Source organism: Neovison vison, chromosome 11 (genome assembly GCF_020171115.1).
Source record: "Neovison vison isolate M4711 chromosome 11, ASM_NN_V1, whole genome shotgun sequence".
NCBI classification, from domain to species: Eukaryota; Metazoa; Chordata; class Mammalia; order Carnivora; family Mustelidae; genus Neogale; species Neogale vison.
Window position 1 is genome coordinate 139,675,465 of NC_058101.1, and position 15,426 is coordinate 139,690,890.

Sequence of the window (15,426 nt, forward strand, 5' to 3'; positions counted from 1 at the left end):
TATAATAAAATGACACATTGATAATGTTTTGTATTGAATGTATTGAGCACTTATTGCATGCTAGACATTAAGAACTTTATGTACATTATCACTTTTTTTTAATTCTCACAACCACTTCATGATGTAAATATATTTATAATCTCACTGTTTATAGGTCATTGAGGCACAGAAACATTTAATAATTTTACAATTAGAGATGGTTACCAGAGGGGACGTGGGTAGGGGGATAGGTGTAATGGGTGAAGGGGATTAAGAGTACACTTATCTTGATGAGCACTACTGTGCAGAATCATTGAATCACTATATTGTACATGTACAACTAATATAACCCTGTATATGTTAACTATACTGGATTAAAAAATTTTTTAATAATAATTTTACAGTTAGAAACCTAAGAAGACAAAGTAGAGAGGTGACTGCCAGAAGCTGTGATAGAAAGGAATGGGGAGTTACTGGTTAATGGGATGGAGTTTGTTTTATAAGATGAGGAGTTGTGAAGATGAATGGTGGTATTAACTGCAGAGCATTGAAAATCTATTTAATACCACTGAATTTGGACACTCAAAAATGGTTAGGAGGATGTATTTTAGTTGTGCACATTTTACCACAATAAAAGAAAAATTGGAAAATAAAACAACAGAAACCCAAGACAAAGGAATGATTCTGTGATATTGTGATTTATCTTAAGAAATACATATCTTGTGTCTAGTTCCTGGCATACAGTTCCTAAAACCCTTAAAGAGAATAAAGGTGTCTTTTGTTATTCCTAACAAGCCACTTTCAACCACACCTGAATTTATGTTAATGAAGTGACACCTGGAAAGCTCCTAAGGATGGAAGCTGATTGCCAGGAAAATCTACCATGTGATTAGAGGGTGAAACTTTTAGTCTCACTCCCCTCCCTGAGAGGAAAGGGACTGAGCTTGATTCAAACACTAAAGGCCAATGATTTAGTCAATCATGTCTACATAATAAAACCTCCATAAAAAGCTGAAGGACAGGATCCGTACAGCTTCTATGTTGGTAAACATGCCAGGGTGACACATTCTAATTTCACTGCAACAGAAGCTCCAGCACTCAGCACCCTTGCCCTTTGTATCCCTTCAGCTGGCTGTGGGATCTGATGATCTGTATCACCAAGTAGTCCCAGAATTGAACTAAACTGGACACCCAGCTGTGTTGCAGAAGTGCTTGGTGTGGGAAAAACTACCACACATTCGGTGATTGGAAGGGTGAGAAGTTCAGTATTAAGTGTTAAGAGGAAACACAGGAAGAATGTTTTCCCTCCTACAGATTCACAACTAGAAAACAAATCCAAAGAGGAAGAATATGAGAGCAGAAAGAAAGGGGACTCCAATGTCATCTGAAAAAGGCATTTCATTCTCCCAGAACTATGATGTGCTCTCCTCAAAACATAGGTCATGTCCTAATTAAGCACCAAAACCTTACTACTTTAAAGTAAAAAAAACATACCTGAGGTGAGAGAAACTTTTCAATGCGTTTGGCTATAAAACCTTTCTCCAATATGGAGTTGACTGATGGTCTATCCCTAGGATTTCTTTTAAATAACTGAGAGAGTAAATTGCGGAGATCATAAGAATAATGTAAAGATACAGGTGGAAAAGATCCAGATATTATCTTCAGTACCAGGTTTTTCATATTGCCAGCTTCAAACTAAAATCCAGAAAATAAATTAACATATATGAAACATACATAAATTGAAAATAGGAATAAACACTTAGAAAGTTATTCTCCTATAGAACAGAAATACAGTCCTCTTACAAATATTCTAATTACCATCTGTTCTTTTTTTTTTAGCCTATGTTCTTTAGAACAAAGTTCACTTGGTTATTTATAAACACATTTAAGAGAATATTAGTCCTCATAAAAAGTTTAATATTAATTTTTGCTTACTCAAAATACTAAAAGATGGAATAAAGGTATTAAAAGATTTTATAAAAACAATAATAAAGACAAAAACAAAACTGTAGTCTTCATTCAAGACCTGCCTACCTATGGCCCTGTTGCAGTAAGTGGAACAAGAAATTAACTATAAAACAGTACTGGGGAAAAAACATAATAAATGAAAGTACTGGGGTGCCTAGGTAATTCAGTCAGTAAAGGGTCTGACTCTTGATTTCAGCTCAGGTCATGATCTCATGGGCCGTGAGATTGAGTCCTGCATCCAATTTAGGGAGTCTGCTTGAAATTCTCTTCCTCTGCCCCTTGCCCAACTCATGTGCATATGCCCTTTCTCTCTCTCAAATAAATAAATCTTTAAAAATAATACTAATTACTTTCCTTTAAACACTGATTATTATTATTGGTAAGTGTGTGATGCTCCCAAAAGCCATGTAGTAAGAAACATGGCAAGTACTCCAAAGGGGAATATAAGCCATATCAGAATAGTATATATTTAAGGAGTAAACACAATATAAACTCTAACTGAAGTTAAAAAACCAACAGCAGTGGGGCAGTTTAAAATCTAAAGATTTAATTTTGAAAGTAAATAAAATTAAGCTTTTGACATCTCTGCTAAAAGAGAACAGAACAGTTATGCACTGTTACTGTGTTCTTAACATACACATCAACAAAACAAAACACGCTATAAATTAGGTATTGGTGATTATACCAAGTATAAAAAAGTTTTGCTAAATCTTGAGTTCTCTCAGATATTTAAAATATGATATTCAGTATACTAAAGTTTGAGCACAATTCAGTAGTCTAGAAATAACTATGTACCTAAGGAGGAATTCTAAATGCAGGATAGATTATTCCTTCACTACAGTGAATTTTCAGTCCCTCAACTGACAAACTTTTCATAAAGGTTAGTAAATTACTTAATTTCATGTGTCTACTTAAGAGTATGTAATTCCAAAATACAGAAGCAATGGTGACAGAATATAGATGAAAAAAGTAAAGAAAATACACTGATTTATACCTAAAATGGCTGTGTGTCGAGAAACTGACCAATTCCTTCAAATATAGATCCGATAAACTACCATTCCATATCACTTTGGCAGTCTATGCTTTTATAAGACAATACAGTCTTAAAATTAAGAGTATGCAACCATGAAAAACATAACAAAGAAAAAATATCCCCCAAATAATATCAAGCAATAAAAACAGGCTCTAAAACTGTTTATACAATATAATTAAACTGCAGAAAGAAAAAAAAAAACCTTCTTTTATAAATTAATCTAGAAGAAAGCCTGGAAGGAAACAAAGTATTACAAATACTCATTACCAGTTGGAAGAATTGATTTTGATATTCATTCAGTTCTTCACATTTTTATTTATTTTCTTAAGTTTTCGTTAATGAAAATACATTATTGCTTAATGTAGGAAACTTTTTTTTTGTGAGAGCGAGCATGCCCATATAGGGTTGAGGGGAGAAATAGAGGGAGGAGCAGAGGGAAAGCAAAAGAGAGAATCTCAACCAGGCTCCATGCCCAGAAAGAAGCAAAACACTGGGCTCTATCTCACTACCCTGAGATCATGACCTGAGCAGAAATCAGGAGTCGGGGATGCTTAACTGACGGGGCCACCCAAGCACCCCCCAGGGGAGCATTTTTAAAAAGCAAAATTTTGAAATGGAAAGTGATTAAAATTCAACCTATTTAAGAAAAAAACTCCCCCTTTGGGTCATATTATGCCCATCTCAACAAAGTCTCAAAAATTAAAAAACAATTTTTTAAAGATTTATTTATTTGAAAAAGAGAGAGACAGAGAGTGAGAATGAGTGTGTGTGTGTGTGTGTGTGTGTGTATGTGCACAAGCAGGGGAAGGGGCAGAGGAGAGGCAAAGCATACTCCCTGCTGACCCTGGAGCCCAATGCCTAGCTCACTCTCACTCCAGTCACAACCCTGAGATCATGACCTGAGCTGAAATCAAGAGTTAGACACTTAACCAACTAAGCCACCCAGGTGCCCCCAAAATAAATTTTAATTAAAGGGCATCTGAGTTGATAAAAGCCTTTGATGAAAAGGTCAAAAAATGTTCTTTAATTTCAATTCCAGACTCAAATACAATTCAATTCCAAATACTTCGGGTGTTTTAAAAGAAATTGCTAAGATGAAACAAAAATCATTAAGCTAAAATACCATATTCACATATAAATAGAACACTAAAAAGATAGCAAGTTTATTTTTGTCATTAGAAATAATTTCCTGGTGGAGGGGGTGTGTGAATGGCTCAGTTGGTTAAGCATCTGACTCTTGGTCATGATCTCAGGGTTGTGGTTGTGATTCCCCAATCAGCAGGGAATCTGCTGGAGATTCTTTCACTCTCTCTCATTCCAAAATAAATAACTAAATCTTAAAAAAAAAAAAAAATTCCTGGAAAAAAGTATGACATATGTATTATAATAACAAATATATAACATATATATATAATATATGCATATATATTAAGTGAAAATATATTTAAATTCATACTTGAGAAAAGATGAGAAATTTAAAAACTGACAGAGAACTTCTAGTAAAAGAGAGTGACCTGAAAGGTGGCATATGATTAAAAATACACACACACACACACAATTTATATATTTATACATATATATTTACAGGTACTTTAGAACACAATTTTTTAAATATTTCAGAAACCACTACTTACGGCATGTTTAAGTGTACACATCTCATACAGGACACACCCCAGAGCCCAAATGTCACTAGAAAAGGGAAAAATGAGAAATTTTTTCTAAGTATCAGAATTTAATTTTTTTCATTTAAAGGAAGTAAAAGCACCATGAAAATGCTCTCCAAAAATATCTGTTCCATAAAACATATCCTTTAAAACTCAAAATTTCAAACAATCAACTTTGCCAATCAGCCTTTTGGCAGTTTTTGGTGTTTTTTTTGTTTTTTTTTTTTTTGTTAGAGAGAAAGAACGCACTAGCACAGGCAGACAAAGTGGTAGGGAGATGCAGAGGGAGAAGCAGGCTCCCCGCCGAGCAAGAAGCCAGATGTGGGACTCGATCCCAGGACGCTGGGATCATGACCTGAGCCGAAGGCAGCGGCTTAATCCACTGAGCCACCCAGGCGCCCCAAGTTTTCATTTTTTGATGGCTGAGTAGTATTCCATTGTTTGTGTGTGTGTGTGTGTGTGTGTGTGTGTGTGTGTGTGTGTGTATGCTCTCCTCAAAACATAGGTTATGTCATATATATATATAATATATATATATTTTATATATATATATATGATAAAGAAGATTACATCTTCTTTATCTATTCATAGGTCAGTGGATATCTGGGCTCTTTCCATAGTTTGGCTATTGTGGACATTGCCCAAACAATTAAAGTTTTATTAAAGAAATGTAATATTTAAAAGAACAAAGTCAGTAAATTCCATGAATACGGAATTTTTTTAAGATTTTTATTTATTTATTTGTTTTTTAAAAGATTTTATTTATTTATTTGACAGACAGAGGTCACAAGTAGGCAGAGAGGCAGGCAGAGAGAGAGGAAGGGAAGCGATACAGGGCCTAATCCCAGGACCCTGGGATCATGACCTGAGCCAAAGGCAAAGGCTTTAACCCACTGAGCCACCCAGGCACCCCAAAGATTTTTATCTATTGACAGACAGAGATCACAAGTAGGCAGAGAGGCAGGCAGAGAGAAAGGGGGAAGCAGGCTCCCCACTGAGCAGAAAGCCCGATGCGGGGCTCAATCCCAGGACCCTGAAATCATGACCTGAGCTGAAGGCAGAAACTTAACCCACTGAGCCACCCAGGCACCCCTGGAATTTTTTATTTTATTAAACTTTTAAAATTTATTTTATTTTATTAAATTACTTACAAAACACCATGATTTTAAAAATTATTTTAAAAGCAAAATACTGTTTTAATGATGAAAAAGAACATTAATTTACAAAAATTAAATCTGAAATAAATCTATTACAGCCTACTAAAATATTATATAAGGTAAATATATTAATTATTTAATATTATTTTAAGGACATATACTATGTTCTTTATAGTTTTTTCCTTTCTTTTATCTTAAATGTATTTTTATAATTTAAAAAATTCTATTTCCATTTTTAAAAAGAAAAAATAAAAGACTTATAGTTCAGAGCTACAGCGGTCCTTAGTAGTCAATAAAAACTGCTCCTCAAAGTTAAACTTAACAGAAAAGAAGAAAATCCAATATTGAAATCCCAAGGTTATCTTGAACCAGACTCACGAAAAAGCTACAAATATAAACCTTTAACTCCAAAAATCTACTTAATTTCAAGATTCAACTTATAAAAAGATTTAAGTGTAATTAAACTTATTATTATTTGTTAGTTATGTAGTACTTGTGCATGTTAATATATGACCTATGTATAAGCAAACTCATTAAACTAATGATCCTATTAATAAAATACTTCAAAACATATTTAGAAAAAATATGAATTTTTGAAGTATATTGATGATGCTTATCCATGACATTTTTAAACCATTTTCCCCACAAAATTAATTTTACATGAAATTCTCCAAAGGATGATTAAATCCATTCCTTATTTATTTATTTTTTTAAAGGATTTTATGTATTTATTTGACAGGAGAAAGCAATCACAAGTAGGCAGAGCAGCAGGCAGAGAGAAAGGGAGAAAATGGCTCTCAGCTGAGCAAAGAACATGATATGGGGCTTGATCCCAGGACCCTGATATCATGACCTGAGCGGAAGGCAGAGGCTTAACCCACTGACCCACCCAGGCACCCCCATTCCTAATTTAAATACTGATTTTTTTTCACAATTGACTTACCCATAAGATACAGCAATAGCATTAAAATGAAAAATTAATTTGGTTTAAAGAAAATCCTACTATCCTTAAGAATATCCACTAAAAATACATTCCATGAACTAGACTGATCATTGTAATTTAAAATCATTTAAAAAATACATTGCTGGGAGGGTGCTTGGGTGGCTCAGCAGGTGCATCAACTGTTGGTTTCGGCTCAGGTCATGATCTCTGCTTCCTGGGATGGAGTCCTGAGATGGAGTTGGGACTCCATGCTCAGCAGGGAGTCTATTTGGGATTCTCTCTGTCCCTCTTCCTTTGCTGTTCCCCCTGCTCATACTCTCTCACTCTGTCTCTTAAATAAATAAATAAATCTTTAAAAGAAAAAAAAGCACATTGCTAGGATGATGTTCTCTGCCTCGACTGCTCAGGTTTTAAATACAGCTTCCTTTCCACTCAAAAAAAAGAGCTATCACTTTCTTCCTTTTAGGTTCTGTGGGTGCTTTCAAATTTAAGACCAATGTTTCTTGGTTAGGATATTTCAATTAGAGAGAGAGAAAATAAAGGGTAAATGGAGTTCAGTGGCAGAATTCCTCATCTCACGCACATATTACACAATCAGTTAGCCATAGTACAACTAATGGTTAGGGATTTGGGCTTGGGAGCCAGATGCCTGAAGCTTTCAAGTTGCTTTACCTCTCTCTCTGTATTTGGCTTCCTTATAGGCAAAGGAAGATTAATGAATACCTACAATTCACAAGGTTATTGTGAAGATTAAAGGAGTGAATACATAGAAAGCATTCAAAACAAGGCCTAGCATTTAGTAAGTGTTCAATAACTATTACAATCTAATAGGAAATGACTATTACAAAGACCAAAAAATTATTTCTATTTCCAATTACAACTTATAATAATAAAGTGAAGGTTTTGGAGTGCCTGGCTGGCTCAGTCAGAAGATCATGCAACTCTTGATCTTGATCTTGGGGTCATGAATTCAAGTCCAACATGGGGTACAAAGGCTACTTAAATAAATAAACAAATAAGTAAAAAAATAAAGTGACACTTTCTATATGTTCTTTAACAAGACATGAAATAGCTTCTTTGCAATCCCCCTCACCGTATAGAAAAAAAGAATAGGTGTATATACATACATACATACATATCTATCTCTATCTCTATCTATATATTTATATGTGTATTAATGATTTTAGAATACTATTCTGAAGGTTAGTAAATAAAATGTAACAGAAAGATTTAAAGGGAATATATGTAATGAACATCATTTAAATACCTTTTATTGTTGTAAGGTTTGTTTTCACAAATTTCAGGTGACAAGTAGTAGGGGGTCCCTATACAAGTTCGAGCCAGCTCCACGGTACTAGAACAAAAAGAGAATTATTAGAAAAACTTAAGATACTAAAGCATATTAAAAATTATCACATACAAAAAAATAATGAATACTGTTTTTCTGAAAATAAATAAATTGGAAAAAAAATAAAAAAATAAAAATCAGTATTTAAAAACAGTAAAAAAAAAAAAATTATCACATACATATCACCATGGACATTATGTCAAAACAAAGTTTAAAATCGATGTTACCTATTAAGTACTCGAGCAATTCCAAAATCTCCGAGTTGTATTGTCCCATCTTTGGTTAAAAATATATTCTGTGAAAAAGATGTAAAAAAAAAAAAATCAGAAATACTGTTACATCCAGTTCTGAGCTGACAACTCTTTTCATATAAATGAATCTAGTTAGGGGTGCCTGGGTGGCTTAGCCATTAAGCTTCTGCCTTCAGCTCAAATCATGGTCCCAGGGTCCTGAGATTGAGCCCCGCATCGGGCTCCCTGATGAGCAGGGAGCCTGCTTGTCCCTCACCCACTCCCCCTACTTATGTTCCCTCTCTCTCTGTCTCTCTCTGTCAAATAAATAAATAAAAATCTTTAAAAAGAAAATGAATCTAGTTTAAAAAAATGCAAGAATAGCTGGATATCCACATATAAAAGAATGAATATAGATCCCTATCTCATAACATAGACAAAAACTAATTCAAAATGGATTCTTAAATATAAGAACTAAAACTACAAAACTCCTAGAGGAATACATATTAATATATTTTCATGTCATTGGGCTGGGCAATGGTTTCTTAAATGTGACACGAAAAGTACAAGCAAAAAAAGAAAATATAAAGTGGACTTCTCAAAAATAAAAACTTCTGTTCAAAGAAGACCATCAAAAGTGAACAGACATGCAATAACTAGGTGATGGACATTAAGGAGGGCATGTGATATAATGAGCACTGGTATTAAATAAGACTGATGAATCACTGACCTCAACCTCTGAAACCAGTAACACATTACATGTTAAATTAACTGAATTAAAATAAAAATTTAAAAATGATTAATTTTTTTTTAAAAAATGAATAGACAACCCACAGAACTGGAGAAAATACTTGCAAATTATGTATCTGACTAGGAATTTGTATCCAGAAAAAAAGAACTTACAATTCATTAGCAACAAAAGATACACTATTTAAAATATACAAAGTCACATATTGTATGATTCCATTTACATAAAATGTCCAGAATAGGCAAATCCATTGAGAAAGAAACTAGATAAGTTGTTTCCAGAGTCTAGGTAGAGAGAGAATGGAGAGTGGTTGCTAACAGTACAGGATTTCTTTTTGGAATGATTAACAAAAATGTTCTAGAATTAGAGAGTGGTGATGGTTTCACAACTCTGTGAATATACGAAAAATCACTGAACTGTAAATTTTCAGTGGGTAAATGTCATCATATCTGACATATATCTCAACATAGCTTTAAAAAAATAAACTCAGACCTTCCCCTTTATTACAAAAAAAAAAGCCTGCCTAAAAATCCTAATTACCCTAAATGTAACAAATTAACCTTAAAATTTTCCAAAATTGGAAAATTTTTCCAATAAAATTTGCAATAAAAAACTAGCCAGTTAATTTGCATGCATAAATACATAACTCCAGTGTTCTACCAAACAGTAAAGGCAAGAGTTTGTGGAACATTAATTAAACTCCGTATCATTCAGGAGACTTAAATTGACACAGGTTCACAGTCCAAGATGACACAAAATGGGGATGAGAGGGATAGAGTAAAATGGAATGAAATGGAATTAGGTAGCAGAGAGGTGGGGGACTGGAAGGATGGGGTATAAAGCTCCCATCACAGTTTCTCCTCTTCTTACTACTCACCCTGAGGCTATCAGGCTATATAAGAAGCTGCAGGAGTAAGAAGGTAAGACAGATACATAGCCTTGACACCAGGAAACAAATCCCCTCTGTACTACCGGGTCTGGGAGTGAGTGAGCCCTAGTGGGGCATCAACGAAAGAAACCTCTATGCAAAGATGAGTGAGCTGTGGGGAAAAAACATTTCTCACAAAGAGTGGCCAAAAAATAAAGTCCAATACGCATGAAGAAACCTGATACAAAAATAAAAAATCTAATAAAATATCAGAACAAGAATTCACTCTAGACAGAATTGATTTTGTGAAACAATCCAACCAGAACTTTAAAGTAAATGTTTAGGAAACTGCAGATAGAGAGGCACCTGGCTAGTTCCGTCAACAGACCATGGGATTCTTGGTCTCATAGTGGGTGTAGAGAGCCCCACACTGGGTGTAGAGATTAGTTAAAAATAAAATCTTAAAAAAAATTTTTTAAAAAGAAAATTGCAAAGAGATAAAGAAGTCTACTTAAGAAGAACAAGACATTATGAAACAAAAACCAATCACAGTGGGGCACCTGGATGGCTCAGTCGTTCAGTCAGATACTGTTTAGTGTCTGACTCTTGGTTTTGGCTCAGGTCATGATCTCTCAGTCATGAGATGGAGCCCCGAGTCAGGCTCTGTGCTAAATGTGCAGTCTGCTTCAGATTCTCTCTCCCTCTCCCTCCCACTCTCTCTCAAATAAATAAAATCTTAAAAAAAAAAAAAGCCATTAGAGTAAGAACAGATGTATATGAAAAACCATTTAAAAACCCTGGAGAAGGGTTATGGACATTGGGGAGGGTATGTGCTTTGGGTAAATTGGAAGGGGTGGTGAACCATGAGAGACTATGGACTCTGAAAAACAATCTGAGGGGTTTGAAGTGGCGGAGGGGTGGGAGGTTGGGGTACCAGGTGGTGGGTATTATAGAGGGCACGGCTTGCAAGGAGCACTGGGTGTGGTGTAAAAATAATGAATACTGTTTTTCTGAAAATAAATAAATTGGAAAAAAAAAAAAAAAACCCTGGAGAGAAAAAAGACTTTTTTTTTTTTTTTTTTTAAGTAGGTAAGTATCAGTTTACACAAAATTTAAAAAGCATTTAGTTAACTGGAAAGTAGGTTGAAAAATTCACCTAGGATGCAACTCAGAGACAGAGATAAAACATGAAAGAACAAATAAGGTACTTGGAAGGGTTAGATTAAGCAGCTCCAACAGGGGCACCTGGGTTGTTCAGTCAGTTAAGCGCTTGCCTTTGGCTCAAGTCATGATCTCAGGGGCCTGGGATCAAGACCCACATCAGGCTTCCTGCTCAGCAGGGAGTCTGCTTCTCCCTCTCTCTCTCCCTCTGCCATCCCCCTGACCCCCCACCCTGCTAGCTTTCTCTCAAATAAATAAAATCTTTAAAAGAAAGAAAGAAAGAAAGAAATCATTGGCTTTAAATTCCAAATAGCAACACTAGAACCAAAAAACAAATGAATGATATCTTCAAAATTTTGTAGGAAAACAAATTTCCAACCTAGAAGTTTATATTCAAATTATCATTAAAGCTAGAGAGGTGAATAAGGTCATCTTCAGACATACAATACATCCAGATATAGACCTTCCACATATCTATTTTCTGTTTTTTTCCATCATTATGAGAGTAAATCCACAAAGAGGAGGATATAGGAAAAAGGCAGGAGATCTAACACATGATGCATATAAAGAGGATTTCTAGAATTATAATGAAGGAGGAAGAGAGAACAGATAATCTGATGCAGAATGATTTGGGTTCAAAAATTTTAGCCACAAAACAAAGCTGGCTCAATGTTCATATCCATGTAGAAGTTATTAGTGACAGAATAAACATACCTGGGACTTTATGTCTCGATGAAGAATTTTTCGATCATGTACATGTTTCAAGGCCAAACATATCTGTACAAACCAGTCCAAAATCTAGGGGGAGAAATCAAATTTGTCATTTCTTCTAAAATTTATATTCCATAGTAGTCTTTCCTTAACAACGAAAGCACTCAGAATATTTGGGGTTGAGAGGAACTAAGTCCTTAAAAAACATATTTAGGTTATAATTTTTAAATTTCACTATAATTAATGTTTTTAACATCAAGGAGATAATCAAGCCAACTGACACATTATGTGCAGGGTATGCACTAACTTTCAAATGTAAGAGCCTGCTACTGAGCATCTCTTAGAAATCAGAAAACAGAAATTTCCAGAGAAGACTGAAAAGTAGAAATACTTTATATTTTATGATACTGTGATGGTGAGTCACTTTATTTTTAAATACATCTTTTTTCTACATAAATAAAAGTCATAAAAGAAAAAAAATCAGGCTCAAAATTTGGAAGTCATCACTGATTATTCATCTCTTTCCACAATCACCATATATAAACACACTCTGAAACTGGCTACTTGAAAGTAAAAGAATTTAATTTCTACCCCATTCCTAAAACCAAAAGAATTCTAAGTAAATGGCATTTTTAAACAGGAAAAAATTAGACTATAAAACAATCAAAGAAAACACAGCTTAATTTCCTATAATCTTTGATTGAAGGACTTTCAATCCTTCACAAAATCTCTAAAACACAAGAAAAAAAGACTGACAATGTTGCATATATAAAATTTAAAACATTTGCATGGCATATGTTTAATCAAGCATAATTAATTATTTAAGAAAATAATTAAAATAAATAAAACAATAACTAAAACAATAGTAACTTGAGAAAAATAAAATAATACACAAGATTGGCCAGAATGTGAGGAATTAAGTCTTTGCATACCTTGTTTGTGAAAAAGTTAATCACAGTCATTTGGCAAAGTATGTAAAAATTTTAAATTCATATACCATTTGAAAGAGCAACTGGAATTTCAAATTTGTCTTACAGATACAGCATCACAAATACAAAAAGGATGTGTTAAAGGATATTCATCCCAGCAATGTTCAGCAGAGCAAAACATGTATAAACATATGAAGAGGCCTAGTTAAATACACTGTGACATCTCTGTTCTAGAAATACCATGCAGCCACAGAAAATAATTAAGTACTTCCATGTATACTGTTAAGTGAAAAAAAGAAAGTTCTAGAATGGGTATGCATAGAATACTCCTAGCATTTTTAAAAGAAATCCTTGTGTATTTTATATACCTAAGCTCCATATAATTATATATGAGGTATGGTGTTTCTAAGAATGAAAGAATAAATAAAGGAAGCACAGAAAAATAGCTACCAGTTAACAGTGTTTACACCTCAGAGAAGAGGATTTTCATTAGATAAAATGAAAGCAACAAACTTTTACTCTTTGCAGTATTTTTTAAAAAGAATAATCCACTTAAAAAATAACTTTTAATTAATTTTCTTTAAAAACAAACTAATCTCCCATTGCAAATATACATATATATATATATATATATATATATATATATATACTTACTGAGGGCTACACAATTTTTAAGTTTCTTTCTATATTCACATCAGGCACTATAAGCAGAGAATTGAAATACTGTTCTGACTTTGAGTTCACATGGTGGTTGAAATATATTTATAAATAAATATATCTATAATAAAATGCTCAAGTTTTATAACAGTGATACATACATTAAGAGGGCAATTAGTTCAACAAGGCTTAGGAAAAAGTACCAAAAGATAAAAGAAATAAGCTCAGTGGAATCTTATTTTTATATGGTCTACCTGTACAACTAGAACACATTTTAGAAACCATGCATTTCTCTTTTACAGATAGGGTTTTTCACTACCATATTTCCCATACCTATATTCCTTTATAATTTGACAAAAACGTATTCAGCACCAATGATATGCCGACAGCTGTAGGAACTGGCAAAAAGGTAATGAAAGAGCTCACAGACCAAATTTATTCTGTAAAGGGCCAGAAAGTTAAATCTTTCGGGCTTTGCAGGCCATATTGTCTCTGTTTCAACTCGACTTTGCCACTGTAGGATAAAAGCAGCTACAGATCACTATATGCAAACAAACGTAACTGTGGTTTTAATAAAACTTTGCTTACAAATGGACAGTGGTATGAGGTTGGCCCCTGTTTGTTGGCCCCTATCAAAGACTACTGAGGGAGGGGAGTAAACCCAAAGTAGTAATAAAGAAGCACAAAGAAGGACAGCCAATTCAGCCTAGAGGTGATAAAATAAAACTGGACAAAGAGATGATTCCACAGCTAAATTTTGATGGGGAGGTATACACAAAGCTGAGAAGGACACACATCAGTATAAAGGCGACATCTTCATTACCTCTGTCTATCCAGTCAAGACTCTTTTTAGGGTTTGATTGCTTACAGTTGAGGTTGGATAAGAGGAAAGGCCCTCAAATTATAATGTGCTTCTAAGCTCCCCTTTTTACTTCCTTGTACATATTAATTCATATTAATATTTGTAAAATACTGCTAGGATAATGGCACTTTTTGCTCAAAAGGCTTTCAAATTCTTGTTACAAAATGTAATCCAGCCAATCAAACACTATATAATGACCATAAACTTGTCTGAATTACAATTTTATGTATATAGCATTATTTTTACTACTATAGATTGTGTTAGATAACTAAAACAATACTACATACCACCTTCTCTAATTCAAAACTCAAGTTTCTTTGTGTAATGAGATATTTAAAATTTTACTAAAGTATGCTAAGTTCTGACAAATTTTTCACTAAAAAAAGTTTGAAAAACGTACAGTGCTAAATATATTAACAGAAAAGTAAAACGTGGCTTTCTATTAGAACAGTAAATTGATTTTAGAATAAGAACTTACTCTTTACCTTCCTGCATAATGTGCCCAGAAAGCAGATATTCCAAGCCCACCAGAATAATCTTCTCTGATTTGTGCTGACTTTATCATTTGATTTTTTTTTGAACAAATGTTCCTCATCTATGAAAAAGCTAAGGATCCTTATAATTGCACTGCCTTGATGTATCTTGTTTTCAATTTTTAAATTTTTTTTAAAAATTTTATTTATTTATTTGACTGAGAGAGACACAGCGTGGGAGGGAACACAAGCAGGGGGAATGGGAGAGGGAGAAGCAGACTCCCTGTTGAGCAGGGAGCCTGAGGTGAGGCTTAATCCCAGGACCCTGGGATCACGACCTGAGCCAAAGGCAGATGCTTGATGACTGAGCCACCTAGACACCCCAAATTTTTTAAATTGTAGTAAAACACAAATTATACAAAATCCATCATCTTAACCATTTTTGAGTATATACTTCAGTGGTATTAGGTACATTCATACCGTGGTACAACCATCACCACCCATCCAACTCCAGAACTCTTTTCATCTTGCAAAGCTGAAACTCTATAACCATTAAATAATAACCTTAATAATAAATAATAACCCATTCCTTTCTCCCCCTAGTTCCCAGGAAACACTATTCTACCTTCTGGCTCTACGATTTTGGGTACTCTAAGTGCCTTATAAAGTGGAATCATATGGTACTCATTTTTTTG

At 34.0% G+C, this 15,426-nt stretch overlaps 1 protein-coding gene across 6 annotated transcripts in view; it reads right to left on the bottom strand.

Annotated features, from left to right (window-relative positions):
- The window catches only part of NEK1 (NIMA related kinase 1), a 218,471-nt gene that overhangs the window by 175,893 nt on the left and 27,152 nt on the right, over positions 1 to 15,426 (bottom strand). For all 6 annotated transcript variants that reach the window (XM_044224829.1, XM_044224832.1, XM_044224827.1 and 3 more), the window contains exons 6-10: positions 11,814 to 11,897; positions 8,320 to 8,387; positions 8,012 to 8,098; positions 4,615 to 4,669; positions 1,474 to 1,674 (exon numbers count right to left, since the gene is read on the bottom strand). In XM_044224829.1, the coding sequence (XP_044080764.1) occupies positions 1,474 to 1,674; positions 4,615 to 4,669; positions 8,012 to 8,098; positions 8,320 to 8,387; positions 11,814 to 11,897 (495 nt within the window). The remainder of the gene's footprint in view (positions 1 to 1,473; positions 1,675 to 4,614; positions 4,670 to 8,011; positions 8,099 to 8,319; positions 8,388 to 11,813; positions 11,898 to 15,426) is intronic.